The 19492-nt window shown below is 48.7% G+C and overlaps 5 protein-coding genes and 1 non-coding gene across 6 annotated transcripts; 2 read left to right on the top strand and 4 right to left on the bottom strand.

Annotated features, from left to right (window-relative positions):
- Positions 1-1595: 1595 nt before the first annotated feature.
- YALI1_D07896g (uncharacterized protein) lies at positions 1596-3180 on the top strand (the record flags this gene model as incomplete). The annotated part of the gene is made up of 3 exons (XM_068282630.1): positions 1596-1869; positions 2893-3061; positions 3138-3180. 3 exons carry the CDS (start codon positions 1596-1598, stop codon positions 3178-3180), a joined length of 486 nt encoding a protein of 161 aa, XP_068138731.1.
- Positions 3181-3182: 2 nt separating this feature from the next.
- YALI1_D07888g (uncharacterized protein) lies at positions 3183-3902 on the bottom strand (the record flags this gene model as incomplete). Its single annotated transcript, XM_502473.3, has 1 exon — positions 3183-3902. The coding sequence occupies one exon, from the start codon at positions 3900-3902 to the stop codon at positions 3183-3185; it is 720 nt and encodes a 239-aa protein (XP_502473.1).
- Positions 3903-8685: 4783 nt separating this feature from the next.
- On the bottom strand, positions 8686-9621 carry YALI1_D07831g (uncharacterized protein; the record flags this gene model as incomplete). The annotated part of the gene is made up of 1 exon (XM_502472.3): positions 8686-9621. One exon carries the CDS (start codon positions 9619-9621, stop codon positions 8686-8688), a length of 936 nt encoding a protein of 311 aa, XP_502472.1.
- A 1820-nt stretch (positions 9622-11441) lies between these two features.
- Positions 11442-11522, bottom strand: YALI1_D07812r. The gene has a single exon. It is a non-coding gene; the product is annotated as a tRNA-Glu (tRNA).
- A 1447-nt stretch (positions 11523-12969) lies between these two features.
- On the bottom strand, positions 12970-13971 carry YALI1_D07788g (uncharacterized protein; the record flags this gene model as incomplete). The annotated part of the gene is made up of 1 exon (XM_502471.3): positions 12970-13971. One exon carries the CDS (start codon positions 13969-13971, stop codon positions 12970-12972), a length of 1002 nt encoding a protein of 333 aa, XP_502471.1.
- Positions 13972-15199: 1228 nt separating this feature from the next.
- Positions 15200-16522, top strand: YALI1_D07775g (uncharacterized protein; the record flags this gene model as incomplete). The annotated part of the gene is made up of 1 exon (XM_502470.3): positions 15200-16522. One exon carries the CDS (start codon positions 15200-15202, stop codon positions 16520-16522), a length of 1323 nt encoding a protein of 440 aa, XP_502470.1.
- Between the last annotated feature and the right edge of the window lie 2970 nt (positions 16523-19492).

Raw genomic sequence — 19492 nt, 5'->3', positions numbered from 1 at the left:
CAATCCTATAGGGAAGTCTCTTATCGACGGCGTTTTTGAAGCAGGTACAAGTACACAATGAGGTACGATGTATGCAAATGGGAGGAGTTCCTTGCCGGTGACATTCACCGTGCTATTGTCTTCATCGCGTGCGTCTTTTGGTGTTTTTCTGCACACTTTTGATTTGTCCCGAATTTATCCGAATTTCACAAAATGTCCAAAAAGTCCCAAAATAATCTGCCGCTTAGTCACCTGTTTCTGAGACACACGAGAAATCGTAAATGATACACCAGCCCGAGACATGCATAACCAGAGTGGATCTCATGCTGGAGACCGTTGCTAACCCTGTTCTTATCGCTACCGAGGTTGGGCCGGCTGAGTAATGTGCAGCAGACACGCAACGCTTGCTGTTTGGATTTCGGTGGTATTTTCGACGGATTTTGCTGCATTAAATGCGTTAATGCGTAAAATGCTTAAATGCGTAAAATGCGTAAATGTGTAAATGCGTGAAGTGTGTAAAATGCGTGAAATACGTGAAATGCGTAAATGCGTGAAATGCGTGAAATGCGTACAATGCTTAGCAAATGGGGAGAATGTGAAAGTTGGCGAAGAGTTACGAATCCCAATCAACGAATCCCAATCAATCAATCTCCGATAGATGGGTTGATTTGGTTTCACCCCGTTGTTTCAGATTTTATTTCTATTTTGTTGCCAATTTTGCTCGAATTATCCAGTTAAATCAATTTTAATATAATTCAAATTCAAATTCGCCACCTTAACATGCCCAATAAGCACTGATTAATTACACTCTGAACACGTACACGCTTGGTTGCACGTCTCTGGTGACCTCACATCTCTCTCTCTCTCTCTCTCTCTCTCTCTCTCTTCTCTCTCTCTCTCTCTCTCTCTCTCTCTCTCTCTCTCTCTCCTCTCTCTCTCTTTCTTTCTCTCTCTCTCTCTTGACACAGCCTCCGTATTTTACGCAACTAAAACCCACATTAACCAGACGTGTAACTTTGAGAATACTACGCAGGGGAGCGAGTAGATCGTTCGAGATTATGAAGTATTATGACAGATGCACTCTCTTTGTCGTCTGTCGCTCGGTGGATTCGTGTCACAATCACATGCCATCATATCTCGAGCTCTTTTCACAACAATCTGGGCTAAGCTTGATAATGTCTATCAGACATGCTAATCGAGAAGTCTGAAGGGTCTTCGGGCCTAATTAGATCACCGACTGCTGCTTATTACTGGCTGCTTCCGACCGTATCCGTCTAATATGCTAAATGTTCGGTTTTTCTGTCGATCGCACGAAAAATCATGAGAAAAAAAATTATAAAAGAAAAAGCTGCTGTGCAGGTACAAGTACACTATGCTATGTACTGTCGATCGTTCAGAGTTAGAGACCGAGAGAGCTTACCAATATTGACAGAGGGCAAGGCGAGTCCTATTTAGTAAGTTGCTCAGAAGACAGACCCATTGTATGTGACCCATTGTATGTGTACACAAATTGGACCCACTTTCTGCTCTTGCGGACCGATTACCCACGTGTGGTTTTTCCCAGCTCCGAGCAACATACTGTGCTTCTCTGCACCAGTCTGCCTCCCACAAGTCGCATGGCTTCTGTCGCCCACCTGGAAGAAAGGCGGTTTGGTGTCTCGAACCCAATGTGGCCGTTAAAAACTGGCAAGCCCGAGATGACAAAGAGTGGCAACTCGGTCCAGAATGGCAACTCGGTCCAGAGTGGCAACTCGGTCCAGAAAGAAGATTCCAACCGAAAGAAGACAAAGTGCTCGTACCGCCCAGTGTCGTACACACACAAAGACACGGGGCTACGGCTCGCTTTGGTTTCGTTTCGGTCACAAACAGCATCTGGACCCGGATCTCAATGTTGGAAAACTAGACCTTGTCTCTCGCTTTGCCTGATATATGCCAACGGTCATAACGGTTGTCTCATGTTATAGCTATCTATAGTGTGGAGTGTGGAATGTAGAATGACGGATGATAATACCAAATGGAACAAGACCAGCAAGAACACGTGCAGTTGAAATAGCTGGTTCTAACACTTCTCTTCATTTCCCGGACTTGATCTGGACTTCTCTCGAGCTCAGTCACTCAAGCTCTATCACCATGTCCACTCTTCTGAGTTAGACCTGTCTCTGAGTTGGAGAGTTGGTCACTGAGTTACTGAGCTCGTCTGAGTTACTGAACTAAGTCTGCCGTCTCTGAGTTACAACCGCCTCTGAGTTACTACACAACGAGTAACAAGTGCAACCTCCTCTGAGTTACAAGTACAACCGCCCATAAGCCGTCTCTGTAACACTGTTTGGATGGAGATCACAGATCTGCAGGTGTAAAGAGAGTGCCCTCGAGTACGTTCAAACAGCATACAACTATTGGTACAGTACGAGTACTCGTACCAATGCTGTACCCATGTTCTCGGAGCCTGGTAGGTCCTATACTACTAGTGCACACTGCAGCGAGACATTGGCTGTCCTCATACTCAAGAATGAGACAAACGCATAATATTCGATACTGGCAATTTCCCATACTTGAACGCTCACTAATGCGCATTTCCACTTGGGCTGCGTTTCATACGATTCATCCCTGTAGATCATTGGAGCTGCAATCGAGAACTCGGACAGCTGAGTTACAGTACAGCTTGAACCATCTAATTATAGGTGGCTGTTGCGGTGGAAAGACGATCCGTCAATTGAACTAAATGCCTGGTGCTGGACGAACAAAATGGTGTCTTCGCGCCTAATGGCCGTATCGCCGCATCTTCCAAAGTACGCTCCACTAAAAACCCACCCACCGTAGACAGAAGTTAGTCTGAAACGTAGACTACAAGCCGCCACAGCTGTGTTATGATATGGTCGTTCCGTGTGTGATGCAATAAATTAATCTATATAGTCGTCAAATCGTTACTTGCCCTTGGTCCAATTCTGGTGAACGCCACCATCACATGGAACTATAGGGCCATGTCCTCCAGGGACAAAGTGTCTCACTATCAGCCAGACAGGAAAGAGTGCCATCCCAAACGGTGTAGTCTACTGCAAACAGTAACTAGTCCAGCATTTTGGTCTAACGCGGATCGACGCGATTAGAACCAACTAGTCATGTTACTACTGTACTTGTAGACCGTTGGGTTAGCGTAGCGTAGTCACGCGCTGGGGCGCCTTGTGTTGGTGTTGTGATTGAGATTAGGAAGACTCGGTCCGTCGAACTCCGTAGCGATCGATTCTGTATCGGTATGCATTGACCGGTCGGTAGAGCCCGACGCCAATCTTGAGACCAAACGCCTTGAGGGCGTACTCGTAGTTGCCAGTCACCTGACCGTTGGGGTAGACTCTGAGACGGGTGGCGTCCACAGCCTGGGGCATTCGAACCACCCATCGGTTGGAGCCGGGAACAGGGCTTGTATCACGCGACCGGCTGGTCAGTCCTCGCGCGGCCTTTCCGGATCGCGGCTTTCCCACTCCACTTGCACTCTTGGTATAGAGAGCCACCTTGACCAGCCCCAGATTGAGCTTGTAGCCCTTCTTGTCCTCCACGTTGGGGTACCCGATCTCCAGGGCGATGGAAGGGGTCTGTGTTTCGGTGGATCCCGACGCCATTCGGGCCAACTGTGCCAGAGAGCTCCACAGGGACGGGGGTGCAGCTTCGGTCTTGTTGCCAATGGTGCTGGTCTGGTGGCTCACGAGCTCGGCCTGCATGTCGTAGCCCGTCTCCTCGTCTTTGGGCAGTGCGTCCACGTCCTCTGAGTCTGTGTCGTCTTCTTTTCTGTATCCGTGTCCGTCTCTGGCGTAGGTGGCAACCAGGCCGAGCTTGGGGTCTGGCACCGTGAGCTCGTCATTGAGGTTGAGAATCGTCGAGTTGGCGGTGCTGGCGGGCGTCTCGGTGTTTTTCACAAAGAAGTACATGGTGTCGATATCGGTCGAAGAAGAATGTCGGATGGGCCTTAGGTGTCTTCTCCACCATCATATATATATATATAGAGACATGTACATACACGGACACAAGTAGAGGCTCTGTTGAGGTATGACTTTTGTCTTTGTGTCCGTTAGGCTTTGGAACATGTATATCGACAATAAAAGTAAGCCAAAAAAAGTTTACCCCAATTTCACAAATCCAAACACACTTTTTGCTTTTGGCACCAGTGTTGGAAACGTGACGTGAGTGAGCGCACGGTAGTGTCAGAATGTCAGTCTGTCAGAGCGCGGGTGGCGGATAAATGAGCACTCGAGCTGTCAGTTTGATGTATCAATCTGTAGGACAGGTCACACTGACCGCTAAGCTCAACCCTGGATCAACCTGGATGTCTGGTCTGGTACTGCACCCTAATCGTCCACTCACAGCGTGGAGCAAAAGCACAAAAAAGCAACGGTGTAAAAAATCAAAATCAAAAATCAAAAATCAAAAATCAAAAATCAAAAATCAAAAAAACAAAGTGAGCTGCCGCTGGAGTTGGGCGGGCGGCGGATGAGCGGCAGCAGCAACCACCAAAGCCCTAGTGCAGCCGTTTCCCAGGGTCCATCGGCGGCGGCGTCACACAGATGGCAGGCTATACAAGAAGGGTGTGACGTTGCTGAGATCGGTGGGTTTTTTCTGAGTCTTTCTGGGACTTTCTGAGTCTCTCACTCTCTCTTTCCAGTCTGGCGGCGAAGATCTGAAAATCGCGAGGAAAATCGTGAAAAATGCCAATCGTGTAAATCGTGTAAATCGTGAAAATCCGGAGTCGATTTCACGTTGACACAGACAATCACGTCACACCAATGTGATTTCAGCCGCTGCAGGGTACCTGGACGTGGCCAGTGCAACAATTGCTCGTAATTATCATCCTTTTAGAGGTAGCAGTTGTGCTCTCGTATCGTACCAATACATATCATAACACGGCCAATTCTCGGAAGAGGGCACAATCCGATCGTGTTCACACCCTCTAAAGCGACACAACGTCTCTCTTGCGTCTGTTGCAAGCTGTCACTGTGTCTCTCCAACACGTGTCTGTAGACAACATGCTGCCTGGAATTTGCAACCGTCACTGTCACTGCTTGCTATCACAACATTTGACTAATTTTATCATCGCTATGTACCCCGCGGTACGCTACTGTAGCTGCTGCTACAAAGTAGTGCAGGGTTATTGATAGGGGTTAGGGGGCTGATTTTTTTGGTTGGTTTGAGTGGAATTGGGTGGCGAGAATAGGGGGGGGAGAGAAATTACCAGCACGTGAAAGTATTTCTCTCCATTTTTATTATTAATATCGTCATATTAAACCAAATTAAAACACATCATTTCTCCGCATTAATTCCATCCCACTTAAACTCTCCTTCATTGCAACTATAGTCAAGGTAACATCGCGTCACAGTATGTGCACACAAGTACTTGTAAAATGTTGCACTGGTGAATGGAATGTTACTGTGGCGCCCAGTCAGAGTAGGATGAGTATACTGTCGTATTTTAGGGGGCTAGGAGAGAGGTGGATCGCACATTTCCGTCCCATTTGGGCTTACTAATCTCTACTCGGACACCACAACAAACATACATACATGCACCGTGGAGCTCAAAGTCAACAAAAAACTCGCTGAGTTTGTTGGGATTCATACAGTGTAAAAAAAAAAAAAAGAACACAACCACCCAACCAGCCCGACTCAACACAACGCCATTTTGTGTCGTCATTTGGTGTTGTCATTTCGCTCTTAGTAATCACTGTTCTATTTTCGATTGTTGTTGATTGTGCGGCTGCCACCACATGACTCAAAAACAATACAATGGACTAGTGCGGTTTACGAGGTGGCTTAACCCGATGACTTTGCTCTTTATGGCTAGCGCCATAAACAGTTCCAGGAGCGGACGCTGTCTTTTCGCCAGCATTATGCCTTTCCGGAAATGATACACGGGGCTCAGACACAAACAAAACAGGCGATGAGCGACGTGGAGGGGGGTTGCTCTGTATCGTCGACAGAGCTATTTTGCTCTTGCTTTTTGCTCTTCTTGTCCGTCTGCTGCTCATCATTCTGTGGGGAAATCAGGTGCATTACTGTGACGCATAGGGCGGTTAACGAGGGAAATATTTTTTATTTAAAGGGGGATTATTGATTAATTGATACATTAATAGCAGTAATGGAGGTGGCGAGGGAAATGAAAGAAGAAGAAAAAAAGATCCCCACCGCCGTCCGACCATCACCCCGCCTCTTAGTCGAACCACATTTTTATTCGTGCCCACCCACGACCCCATGTCTGGTGCATTTTTGTGGTTTTTATGTTTTCTCGCTACCTTGTTGTTTTGAATTCCGCACACGCAGCTATACCTGTCTGCTCTTTGTTGGTCACATTTTTACCCCGCATTAAACAACGGCGAAACATGGGGAAAAAGTGACACAAGCAAAGTTAATGGCGCATCAGCTTGCAACAACACCAAACATCGTGAGGTATTTTTTCGGTGAGCAGAGCCGCGATAAATGCGTGGAAAAAATCACGAGATTCCTGTCATTTCAGTCTCCATTCTGGCTATTTTGTCGATTTTCCACCGTCAAAACTGACGCTGATAATCTCTCTACGCCCCGAACTGGGCCCCCACATGTAGGGCTGTAGTGCTCAGGCGCACATGCACAGGTGCCTTGTCGGCCATGTGAGACATGCTGGGTGATGTCATTTTTTGCACACCAGGAGCAACTTAGCAATATACCACGGAGACACGAGACATCAAGTCTGACCGTCGTTCAGGAGGCTAACGTCAATCGTCCTCGAACGGGGTGAAACCAGGGCTGGTGCACGAGACATGCCATGAGACAGCAGACACGCTAGCATTTGATTAACGGCTAATTTTGGCTATTGGTCTTAGGTCCGATTGATCGACCCCGGTCGACCCCAACTGACTGACTACATACCCTGGTAGTCCTTCCTTGATCACCAACTTTGACTAGGATTGAGCAATAATGAGAATGAACAAGGACTATTATACTCGTGCCGTACCTTGCACTTTACTTGTTCTTGGGGTCTTGTCCAGCTTCTTTTATTTGAGGGCTTTGCAAATAAGACCACAATAGCACGAGTCCGAAATTACGATGACAAATCGTTGATATCGAACGAGCACGAGTATCGTTAGTAAGAGTACGAGTATCGTTAGTAATAGTATGTACAAGTATCGTTGGTAGAGTACAAGTATCGTTGGTAAGAGTACGAGTATCGTTAGGAAAATAGTCGTACTCGTTGACTAGACTGATTCGTAAAAGTGCGAGTGTCTAGTCGGTGCTACTCCATCTACCCCAGATGGGTCTCACTACTCGCACTCTTCCTAACGATACTCTTACTCGTACCGTAGGAGCTATAGTATTCTTGATCAAGATGAGTTAATTCGACATATACTGGCGAGGCAAGCGGTTCCGTGTGGCTGCCGAGCTCCGGAAAGAGGCCATTTCCGAACCATGGAGACCTATCTGCGTGAAAAAGATATGGAAAAACTGCTGGAGGAGCAGGAGTTGGAGGAGCTCCTCGCTCGCCAGGTCTACATCCACATTTGCAACATCAAATTAATCTAATTATGTAAAAGTTATTTCGAAACTGTGGAACTGTGACGATTTCAAGATGAACAGTTTGTTTTCGTCGTATACAACCATGGAGTGCTTGCACCTTGGACAAATGGACCCTTCAAAATCGCCAATTGCTGAAAAACAATAGAAATGGTACCATTGAATAACTCAAGGCTTCTAGAGTTCCATGGTGAACAGTGAGCATCTTTCCATCAAAAATTTGTGTGTTTTCATCCTCTCGAGGCTGGACCGGTGGGCATGTCAACTGTCTCAGGTACAGTATGTACGAGTACATACTGTACCCTCAAGCTGTCTATACTTTTTAAATGTCCTCTCCATCATCTCAAGTAGCATCTCATTGTGGGTATGTTAACGTCACCACTTGTTTTGTTTTGTTTTTCTCTTTTTTTCCTTGTTTTGTTTCTTTTTTTTCTTTTCTTGTATTTTTCTGTTATTGTCTTTTTTAAATGTCAGGAAATATCAGGTGAACTTATATCCAGGACACATGTCTGAGTCTTGAACTTGTCATTCTTCTTCCTAGAGTCCAGCGATTCCCGACGGTTATTTGTCCAGTCTTTACTTGGATTTACTTGAACCATGTCATGAAAACTGGGTCTTGATATGTCATCAATATATTGCAATTCAGAAGGAGAAGACGTTCAATTGACTGTGAACTACGATTTCTGTCCAATTCTGAGCTCCACGTGAAGTTCCGTGTTGTACTAGTCAGTTCAATTCCCGCAATCGGATTGAATCAACAAGACACTCTTGTACACACTCAAACACCCTCCATATCAGCCAATAATGGTCCGATTGACATCAGATCAACTTGGTCTGACTAATCTCTTAGTAAAATACACATTATCGAACATCAATCAGGTACCATCTCTACTCGAATGTCTCCAAGGTGTCTAATCGCCTCATAGACTCGCTGAGTATGTCACATTCTTAGGTCTACCACGAACGCTCCTACTTCCACCATCATACATTGTTTACCAGCTCAGTTGAGATATCTCCAGCTCATTTGAGATATCTCCAGCTCAATTGAGATATCCCCAACTTCATCTACCCTATCTTTCTACTCAAATCATTAGTGAATCAATTAATTTACAAGAATTACTGTACGTCGCCAGCGACTAGGAATCTGAATGTGAGTGACGGTTGCGACGGGTCCGTCTAGTTGAAAACGTTCTGTTGGAACCATCCAATGACGTTACCTCGAGGGTAGTACTCGCAAACAACATAAGAGCCCCGTCCTCCGCACGAGCTCTGGGCACATCCCACCTGGGTGGAGCCCTTCCAGACCAACTGGGTGAAGTGTCCGGTGGCCTCGGAGAAGTCGCCCTGGGCGTAGTTGTAGTCCTTGTACTCGTTGTACCAGGCGTCGACAGCTGCCTGGGGAGTAGGGTAGCCAATGGCCAGGTTCTCGCCGTAAGGGCCATGGGAGTGCTCAAAGTTGCACTGGGCCTTTTTGAGGTAGTCGGAGGCGTACTTGGCCAGAGTGGAGTTCCATGTGAACGCTCCCACTCCGTGCTCAGCCCGGTAGCCGTTCTGCGATACCAGCATGATCTGGTCCCAGGAGTTGAGGTCCAGAGATGACGCGCCCTGAGAGGGAGTGGGGGGGCCAGGGGTTGGAGCGGGTTTCTTGGGAGCAGGAGAAGGCGAAACAGGAGGAGCGACCGAGGGAGAGGCGGAGGGGGCAGAAGACGATCCAGAGCCGGAAGATCCAGAGCCGGAAGATCCAGAGCCCGACGATCCAGAGCCGGATCCGCCAGCGTCGTCAAACAGGCTGTTGAGCCAGGAAGAGAAGGAGGAGAAGATACTGTTCAGGGTATCGTCGGTAGAAGACGACGACGACGATGACGATGACGATGACGACGACGACGACGAAGATGACGAGTTGCTGTCGCTGTTGGAGGCAGGTTTCCAGAGGCTGTCCCACCAGTCGGAAAAGACGCTTCGTTTGGTGAGGTCGCGGGTCTCAACGTGGGCGTCGTCGGCAAAATGAATGTATTGGACTGTCTCGGCAGAGTCTCGCTTGTCGTAGACCCCGACGATGGGCTGGGCGGAGGAGACGGCTGCCAGAGCCACGAGAACGATGGAGAGCTTCATGAGGGAGTGTGTGGATGAAGGGTCTGTGCGAAGGCGCGAGGAGACGGTTTTAAGCAGTGGAAAAAGAGGGAAAAAAAGGGAAAAAAGGAAAAAGAAGCAAAAAGGCGTCCTTCAACCCTCGACAGACCCACATGCTGAAATGCATACCCAAACAGGGGGGGGATCGCCTTGCAGCGGGTGTCGCTTGTCTGCTATGCGGGGTATACAGCCCTGCTGCGTTCGATGCATGGCTGGGTGGGGTCACCTTAAATTTAATGGCTGAAAGCAGCACGCCAAGGGTCCGTCAAAACTCGCTAAAAAACGATAAAAACGAAATTTGCGGGGTGCCACCACCATGAAAAACCCCTGGAGAATTGGTGGAAGCACCGGGAGATTGCTTGAAGACCACGTCTCGCAGTCGTAGCCCTCCGCCGGTCCCCCCAAGAAGCAATTTAAACTCGCTTGTTTTGATTTTCGTATCCTATTCCGGGCGATCGCTGGCCTAAACAAGGTTGATTTCCTCATTAGTCTACCCGCTCAAGAAGGGCCCCGCGAATGACATGGATGGATACAGAGCCAACCAAACATATCTCTGCGACAATTGCTCACTACCTACATGTGCAATCGCAGGGCTGACCCGCTACCAACGCACCAACTACAAGTAGTCCACAATGACTGCCAAGCTAAACTAGTCCAACGTTGGATGGGTGATATTACCTCCGTCTTTAGCTCCAAAAGTTAGGGCACTAGTAGCTACTGTAGCTGGTGTGCAGCACCTGGATGAGGCCATAGATCGACATACGATGGAAAAAGATGTGCAATACAAACGGACAACTGAGGTACCCGGCGCTTTGCCCAACCGTGGGCTTGGTGATCACTGGCTCTTGTTACCTCGATTGCCCCTAAAGAATGTGCTATGTACACCCCCCCTGTCCAATATGCCAATGACAAAGTGCGGGGTATCCAAGGTGGGCGAAAGAAAGGCTTTCTTGAGGAGATATGGTGGGGCGGCGGTGTGTGTGCCATGTGAGGTTATTGTGGTCGCAGAGGTGCAATACGTGCAATACGTGGTCGTTGGAGAGCTTTGAGCAGGTCTAGAGTGACTGAAAGACAATCGAAATTATTTACTTGACAGTTAGCTAAGGGATTATCGTCAAAAGGCTTGACCCCGGGACCCAGAAGTTGCTGAAAAACAGCTGGTAGGACACCTTGTAACCCCCGTCGTATTGGCTCGGATGATAACCGTTTTCAACACTCGCAAAGTCTCTTTTTGTTTGTCAACAAGAGTTTTTCGAGCTTCTCTTTTACTTGATTTTAGTTGATATCCGGGAAATGCCACCCGTAACTTTAAATTAAAAAATATACATAAAAATAATAATAAAAAACACTGCAAGAAACTTTACAGTGTCCCGAAAGACCCGTGCACTAAATGTCTCAACTAATGCTCCCTACCCCAAATGTAACAGGACTCCAATGTCTCGAGGCCATAACAAACATTTTTTGTGATCAATTTTACATATTCTTGGTCAGCTAACTCCACTCTATCCACTCATCTACGTCTCCCACCTTTTTTGCTTCGTCATCATGGACTTTTATACACCCACAACCCTTGCAGCACACTCTGGTCCTCAACTATATCTCAACTAAACGACAGGACCCATGCCAAAGACACCTGAAGACAATACAAGCAAATGAGAGCCTTTTGAGTACTTTATTCGGTTTCTTTGGCCTTCTACAGCCACTCATATCCTTATCGTCTCATTATCAACAAAAATGCAACCAAATCCACATACGTAAGCTGGGACAAAAATACCAGCCCAGAATTACAATCCTGAGCTCTACTCCGATACGGGGAATCGAACCCCGGTCTCCACGGTTCTCAACATGAGAGCGTGATGTGATAGCCCCTACACTATATCGGATTTTTTGAAAAAAATAAATTTTGAGGTTGGAATTAGGATTTTTGATTAGTCATCGAGATTAGAATAAAAAAAGGAATTATTAGAATTAAAAACATTAAAAAGAGGAAAAAACAGGGAAAAAAACGGAAAAGGGGAAACGAAAAAAAGAGGTGGTGAATTTGAAGAATTTGGAAGGTATCTAAAGATTCCTGAATTGCATTGAAACTGGTTAACTTGTGTCTATAGCTTTATCATAACGTTTTGAGGTGGTTTTGTAAGCATGACATAATGAGTTGAGCAGTAAGAGAGTTAGTCATGTTCAAGTCCAATGATCTAGATAGCTGCGAGCTTTTATTGTTTCAACTGTCTCAGCTGATTCACTCGTTTTCACCGTCTATAACACCAGGCAGTGTAATACAAGGGGCAGTGCAAAACATGTGCCAACGTTCTGAAACCATCTCTGGTTTCTTTTTCCCCTAATGGAGACATATATCGACGTCAAGAGGTTAGTTAGGAGGAGGTTTGCTCAACTTTCTGACCCCGCAACTACTAATACGACTACTGTAGAAGTTTTTCATATACTGAATATGCGAGATACATCGTGAAGATGCTTGGTTGTGCACCAAACGGCATAGGGACTCCAGAGTGAGACCCTGTGGGCCTGAGATGTTATAGACTCAAAAAGTTGAAATGTCACAATTCAAACACCGCTTTTCAAATCCCTGCCTTGGTATCTAGCGACTGCACACATGCTCACCAATTGTGTTGACATGGACATATGTGTTTTGCCACTTGTGACGACATGTGTATATGAAATGGAGTGTACAGTGTACATACGTATGTACTTGGATGATACGCTTTCGGGTCCGTTCTTCTTCTGACAACTTGTAGATACTCCCTGCGTTGAGATAGATACTGGTGAATACTTCGTCGAAAGCGGTGTTGACAATGTCTATATGGGAGTCGTAGAAAGCAAAGGATCGGCGGTTTCTAGAAGCCTTCGTCTTATGTAGGGACTGTACTACAAGTACAGGGTCTGACAACACTATCATGCTCTCCAAACCGCCTGCCGATATGAAGTCATCTACTCCAGACAGAATTGCATGCACATGAAGTATACCTGAAGTATCTCAGAGTCCTGATAAGTCGATTGGGCGTGTACATACTATGCTTGCTCAGTTCAAGTCTTCATTGAGCTGTACAACTCATCCAACTATTACTCCCCCAATCCTCTCTCTACGCGAGCTGGACGTAGCTCAGGGGGTTTCCACTGACTCCAGGTATACTACCGCATCGCTCGATTTTCTCTGTCTTACAGTCCCGCTTCATATGTGCATACGAATTAGTACTATAGACATTCGGTTTCCCTCGCCCTATACATGCTTCACTACTCTTGACATCATCCTGAGCTCGCACGAATCGCACAAACCGCACGAACCGCAACCCGCTAAGACATGTCCGCTCTTACCTACATAAACCCTCCTGGGCCTCCGAAACCTCCCGATCCGCTTCCAAAGCCTCCGAATCCACCTCCGGGCTGTCCGAAACCCGATCCAGAGGGGCCAGGGGCATCGTAGCGAGATCCAGGAGGTCGGGTCAGGTCGTCGGGGCCATGGTCATCCGTTCCAGGGAACCCAAAGTCGCCAGCGGAAGGGAACATGCCGCCAGACATGCCGGGAGGCACCCCCAAAGAAGGACGCATGGAGGGGTCTCCAGACAATCCGGGAGGGTTGAGATCGGACTGGCCGTAACCCCCAAGGTGTGGCACAGGACCGCTGGCCCCGGGGTTGCGCAAACTGCCACCCATCTCGTAGTCGTCTTCGAATCCGGGGGGGGCGTAGCCGGGATGAATGCCTGAAGATGAGGAGCCGCGGGGGACGTTGTACGGGTTGGGGCCGGGGTGGTTTTGTGTTCCGGGCATGGCGAGGCGGTCGGGGCCGGCCTGGTCATGTGACACTGTGCTTTGTGGCTCGTCTGCGGGTCGTCCCGAGCCTTCAAACAGCCGGCTTTGGCTTTGTGTCTGGTCCTGCTGTTGCTGTGTGTTTGCTGGCTGTGTTCCGCGTCGAATCTGCTCCTTGGTGCGGTTGTCGGGGGCGTCGATTGCCACCAGAATGCGGTTCACGTTCTGGATGAACTCGTCGATGGCGGGGTTGAACTGCGCGGTGTAGTCTTCGGTCCACTGGTCAAAGCTGGTGTTTCTAATCAGGTCCGGGATGATGGCGATGGCGGTGGTTACCCGCTGGCCCTTGGAGAAGTTGAGCGCCACCTTGTCGTTTCCGAGCTTGGACAGCGTCACTTCCAGGCCGTCGACGGAAAAGGAGAAGAGCGCGGGGGCGTCGGAAAACCAGCTCTTTTCAGCAACGTCGGTGTTGAGGTGGGTCTGGATCAGGCCCAGCGTCAGCGTTGCCAGCAGAGCCTGTGGACTGGCGCGCACGTTGGCCTTGTGGGCGATTGAGTTGATTTTGTCCATTTTGACGGCGTTCTACAGAATGGTGATGGCAGACAAGAGGTTCAGATGGTAACGATTGCCCTCGCATAATATGGTTGAGGGCGTGCATACACAATGTGCGTTACCAAGCAACTTTGATGAGATGGCGGAGACGGGGCGATTTGGTGGCGAAAATCGTGGCGACCGGGTAAATTGCATGAATCTGCTCGCATAGATTTTTCGCTAATTTAGCTGGTTTTTGTAATTTTCCACCACCACAATTGACCGACTTAGCGACAATATTCCTAATCGTGGCGTTGTCTTCAAGTTTAAAAATAAAGTGAGTCAGAAACAAGTGAGCAGACGAGGCGGAGTGCAACTGGAAGGCGGAGATACTGGGAGGAGTCCAAGTAGGAGATGCTGCAACAGTAGGTGGAACGAAATGCGACAAGTTGCGGGCTCGAAATGGCGACTTTTCGCATCTTGGTACGGTGTTTGGATGCATTACTATCCATTACTAATCATCCCATGCACGTGTTGGAGAGTGCAAGTTTGTTCAGGGTGTACCCCTGAGGTGGTCAGGGGGACGGGTTTTGTTTGAGAGGTGGTCTACTACGACTTGAGTGGTACTTTTACTTGTACTATACTTGTACTTTTACTTGTATTTACTTGTAAAGTACTCGTAGTTGGAACTGCATTGAGCCTCCGTGAATTGTTTGGATTTTTATTCAGATAAATAACAGAACAAATCAGAACAAATCGGATCGGATATAGATCGATCGAGGGTTTACAGGGATAAATACAAGTACGTATTAAAGAGGAATAGTGGTTTGCATCCTTCAATTGAACCAATTATTCACTCTCTACAAGAACAAGTACTGGTTCGTCTCCTTGTATCAACATACACACTGCAAACAGTGAACACAACTTACAGTATATCGTATATTTTCCATATACTTGAACCTCTAAAAAGACGTGAGTCGACCAAATCACCCACTCGCATCAATCACATGTTCGTCAATCACGTGAGGGTCCATCATGTGACCCTCAATCCCCCCATTACCCCATAACCCTTCACCCTTCACCAAGCCCACTAATCACGCCCGATAAGGCTTATCAGGGCTAGGGCAACTCGCCTTTGTAACAAACTTCAATTATCCCTTTCTCACGGAATTGTGCATGATCTCGAAAGTCGTGCAAGACTAACTTGACCTGAACTTGAACTTCACCGACTCCGTGCCATAGACAAAAAGGCGCATTCCAAAACAACATGCCGCTCAACATCATCCAGACGCTGGCGACAGAGGGCAAGGACGCCGTGCCGTACTTTGACCAGATCGCCGTGGCGGTGCCAGTGCTCGGCGTAGTGTCTCTTCTGAAGACATACTTTGGAGGGTCCACCAACACATGGCAACGAGACATGCACGGCCGAGTGGTGATTATGACAGGTGGCACGTCGGGGGTTGGAGCGGAGATTGCCCGCGAACTTGCACAGAAGGGTGCTCAGCTTATTCTGTTAGTCAGGGAACACACAACGTACGCTGCAGAGTTTGTGGACGATCTGAGAGCAGCCTCCGGCAATGAGCTGGTGTACATGGAGACATGTGATCTCAACGACCTGCATTCCGTGCGGAAGTTTGCCACCAAGTGGCTCGACAACCAGCCGCCCCGAAGGCTCGACACCGTCATCTGCTGTGCTGCCACCGCCACCCCTCCTTCCGTGGAGCGAAAGTACTCGCGTGACGGCATCGAGGAGATGCTGCAGGTCAACTACCTGGCCCACTACCACCTGCTGACGCTACTGGAGCCCGCGCTTAAGGTGCAGCCCCCGGATCGAGACGTGCGTATCGTTCTCACCTCGTGCGTGGCCCACGTCATGGCAGATCTCGACTTTTCCGACCTGCAGTTCACCCGCCGAAAGTACCCGACATACTCGCCGTGGCGGGCGTTTGGCGCCTCCAAGCTGCTGCTCAACATGTTCGGATACGAGTACCAACGTCGTCTGGCGGCCTATGAACGACCCGACAAGGCTCCCTGCAACGTGCGAGTTGTCATGGCCGACCCGGGAATGATGCGATCGCCCAGTTTTAAGCGGTTCATCACATGTGGCTCCGTGCTGCTGCTGCTGCTGTACTTGGTCTTCTGGCCCTTCTGGTGGCTAGTGCTCAAGACCTCCAAACAGGGCATGCAGTCCATTCTCTACGGAGTCTTCTGCGGTGAACTTCCCGCTCCCATCGAAGAGGCCGTCTACATCCAGGAGTGCGATGTTCGATCCCACATGGCCCGAGCGGAGATGAATGACAAGGAGCTGCAGAAGGAGGTGTTTGACAAGACTAAACTCATGGTGGAGGTGATTGAAAAGAAGTCTGCCATCGACCGAAAGAAGCTGGAGGAGAAGCTCAAGAAGGAGGGCAAGGCTAGCAACGGTTCCAAAACTGAGTACACGCCGAACTCGACTGCCAGCGATGAGAAAATTACTCCCATCGAGGAGGAGGATGAGGAGAGCACAACTGGGTCCACAACCACAACTGCGACTGGGTCTGCGACTTCCAGGAACGACAAGAAGAAGCGGAACCGGAAGCGGAAGACCTAAGCACTGAAAATAAAGGCGACGTGGTTGGGTGCCATACATTATGTTGCTCCGATGCTCTGTTGCTACAAATGGGCGCTACAACACGTGGTTGGGCGCCGTCTTGCTTCGGTGCCCGGAGGATAGCTGTATATATTTCAAAAGTTTGCATTGTACCGTTGGCGATTAGTCATCGGAGCGGTTGTTCCGAACCGTGTTTACGCTTGTTTACGTCACAAGACATAACCCGGCTTTAAGTGAAAACTCGTCGATAGTATACAGTGGGGGTTTTTCTATGCTGTATCATGAGACATAAACACGAGAGCTAACAGTATTGGTTGTCATGTGGGTGTTGAGTAACAGTACGAGTCGTAGCCCGCCACTGGTACAGCACATACTCATACATAGAACCATCTACTGTCTGTCAGTCTTTCTAAGCCCGTCAATGGGGTCTGTCCCACTACAAGTAAACAGTTGGCATGGCTCATATACTTTCTTGGGCTGTATGGTTTAGATCGATGCGCTCACGTTAGTTGCTAAGTCGGAGACATGGAGGCTGGAGTCCTAAACCGGCTAATGTTCGCAGCTGGAAAAAACAACATGTGGCTGGGCGAGATATGAGTTTGTTAATCAGCTACAAGTACTTGTTATTGGTGCAGTGGAGTGGTCGAGTCTGTAGTTGTGGATCTGTTGTGGGTCGTCAGAGCAATAACAACATCTGGTCGATAACGAGTCATATTAGTATCGGCTTGTACTTTCGAAGTCCACCGCCCGTTGCTACCTGCCCTGGAGATGTCATAAACACCAGTGACCAACTTACAGACTCGCTGGTGATGTACATTCCAAAGGGCCTTTGGTCGATACGGTTCAGACTACGTAACTGCAGCCGTACTACAAACACAGACGTATAGAGGTACGAGTGGCCAGCCGGAGTTCGCAGTCGGAACACTATCAGCGCTGTTTTCCTTATTGACAAGTGTTTGTGGGCCAGTCACGTGCCAGTCATGTGATATACGCCTTCTGTCACATGCTCCTATAAGCACCAGTGAGAAGCTCCCCTTATGACCACCAATAAAAGCCCTGAAGACAAGAACCGCAACCAGCCGTGTTCCATTGTCGAATGGAGTCCTGCAGATCAAGGGTTTGTATTGTAGCCCCTGGTGTGGGTCCCGTTTTGGAGGTTTATCTGGACTAACACTACCAAGGGAGATTTGAACAATGTAACTATAAGCAAGAGTATTTGTCGCTAATGAGCTGCGGGAGAATTAAAGAACGGTTTATAGTACACGCGAGATGTTTCACATATGACTGGAAATGAAACCTGACCCTTGGAGACGACGTCATCTTCCTTCAATAGGTCCAAGTGACTACGAAGGGAAGTACTACTTGTAGTAGTGTCCTCGTAACCAAGGCAACCACGGTAACCATGGTTACTGGCAAGGTGAACGCGCCCAGGGTCTTTGATATGTGGGGTTCTCGCCCTTCCATCCACACAAGAATGTTTCTGCGGTTGTACGCGAGGCTGTAGGTCTTCTTGCGGTTTCACATCACGTGGGAAAAGGGCAAATCACGTGAATCGCCTTCGCGTCGCCAACACACACACACACACACACACGACACGAACACACTTCATCCCTTGTTAGCACTCAAACTCTTGTCGGCCGTCCAAGCATAACGTTGTGCGCGTGATTCATGTGCGTGTCAAAGGACATAAGGAGGCTTTTTGCGAGCGGAAAAGCGTGAAACGATAAAGCCGAGTTGAGCAGTCACGTGACGAGACGTGTATCGACAGCCCCCGGTACCTCTAGTCACGTGATTCGTTCGACGCGCGCGCCGTGGTCACCCTTTTGAACGTAACCGGCCCGGAAACTCTGACGGGCGGTTGTGATACAAGGAGAAGGAGAAAGAAAGAAGGAAAAAAAAAGCACTCTGAATGGACCAACTCTTTTTGCGATGAGATGAGGTGGATCACACAGCAGAGTGCAGATCTGGTATTGTGATTGTCGACAGCACGCTACCGTAGTACATTTGTTTGGCACTTCTTTGTTCTCCTGTCAGTCTCCACTGCACAGCCCAGTGGGGTGGAGTGGAGGGGAATGGAATGGATGACACCAGCTGTAAGTGGACCAACATGACATTTGGTGTGGCCCACTATGTATTTGTACTGACAGACTGCTTTTGTACCATTGTCGTACAAGGAACACGTTCCGCCCCACCGGTGACCCTGAGACGCGTGGTGCCCCTGAACCAGCTGAGTTTGAGGTTGAGTTAGGGGGAGGCTTGAGGGGTTGGTGGTGAGTGATGTCTTGAGGAGTACACTGTACAGTACGAGCACGAGCACGAGCGTGAGTGTGAGTACAAGTATGAGTATGACCAGGAGTATGGGTATTCGTACAAGTTTGGATCTATTGGTACTGGTGGAGCGGCGATATGAATGTTCTTGTGATCTGGGACTCTATCTACAGCCTCTTGCATCCAATTGAGTCTTCTCCACCTAACTACATTACCTCTTTGGTCTGGGTTTCAGTCGATATCCTTCGTATCGGTTGTTTCTGGCGTTGCAGACGTCGGGGCGGCTTGGCAACGGCACCTGTGCATTTCCGGGAAAAGAGGCCCGAGTGGACAGAGATTGGGACATGTAGCAGCTGGAGGAGACGGCCAAAACGGACGGGAAGTCGAAAAATCAACCCCGTGGTCCCCAATCGCCCAGAGCCCGTCGTCATGGTCTTCATCTGCACAGCCTAGACACAGCCTCTGGGGCCCGAAAAATAACTCGGGAGCCTAAACACGTCAGCTCACCCAACAGGCAAGCGTGCAACTTTGGGGGCGATAACCGCAAAGTTCAGCTGCAATAGGCGTGTTGTGAAAACAGGAGGGTTGGGAGGGATGGCTAAAAATAAACTGACTCCTGGGACCAGCTTTGGATGCGGGCCGATTTCTCCCGGTGTAGATAGGCCGACTCCACGACGCGTCGTATTATTTTCCCGACCGGTC

This window comes from Yarrowia lipolytica, chromosome 1D (genome assembly GCF_001761485.1).
Source record: "Yarrowia lipolytica chromosome 1D, complete sequence".
Lineage (NCBI taxonomy): Eukaryota > Fungi > Ascomycota > Dipodascomycetes > Dipodascales > Yarrowia > Yarrowia lipolytica.
This window is presented reverse-complemented; position numbering and strand designations above follow the sequence as displayed.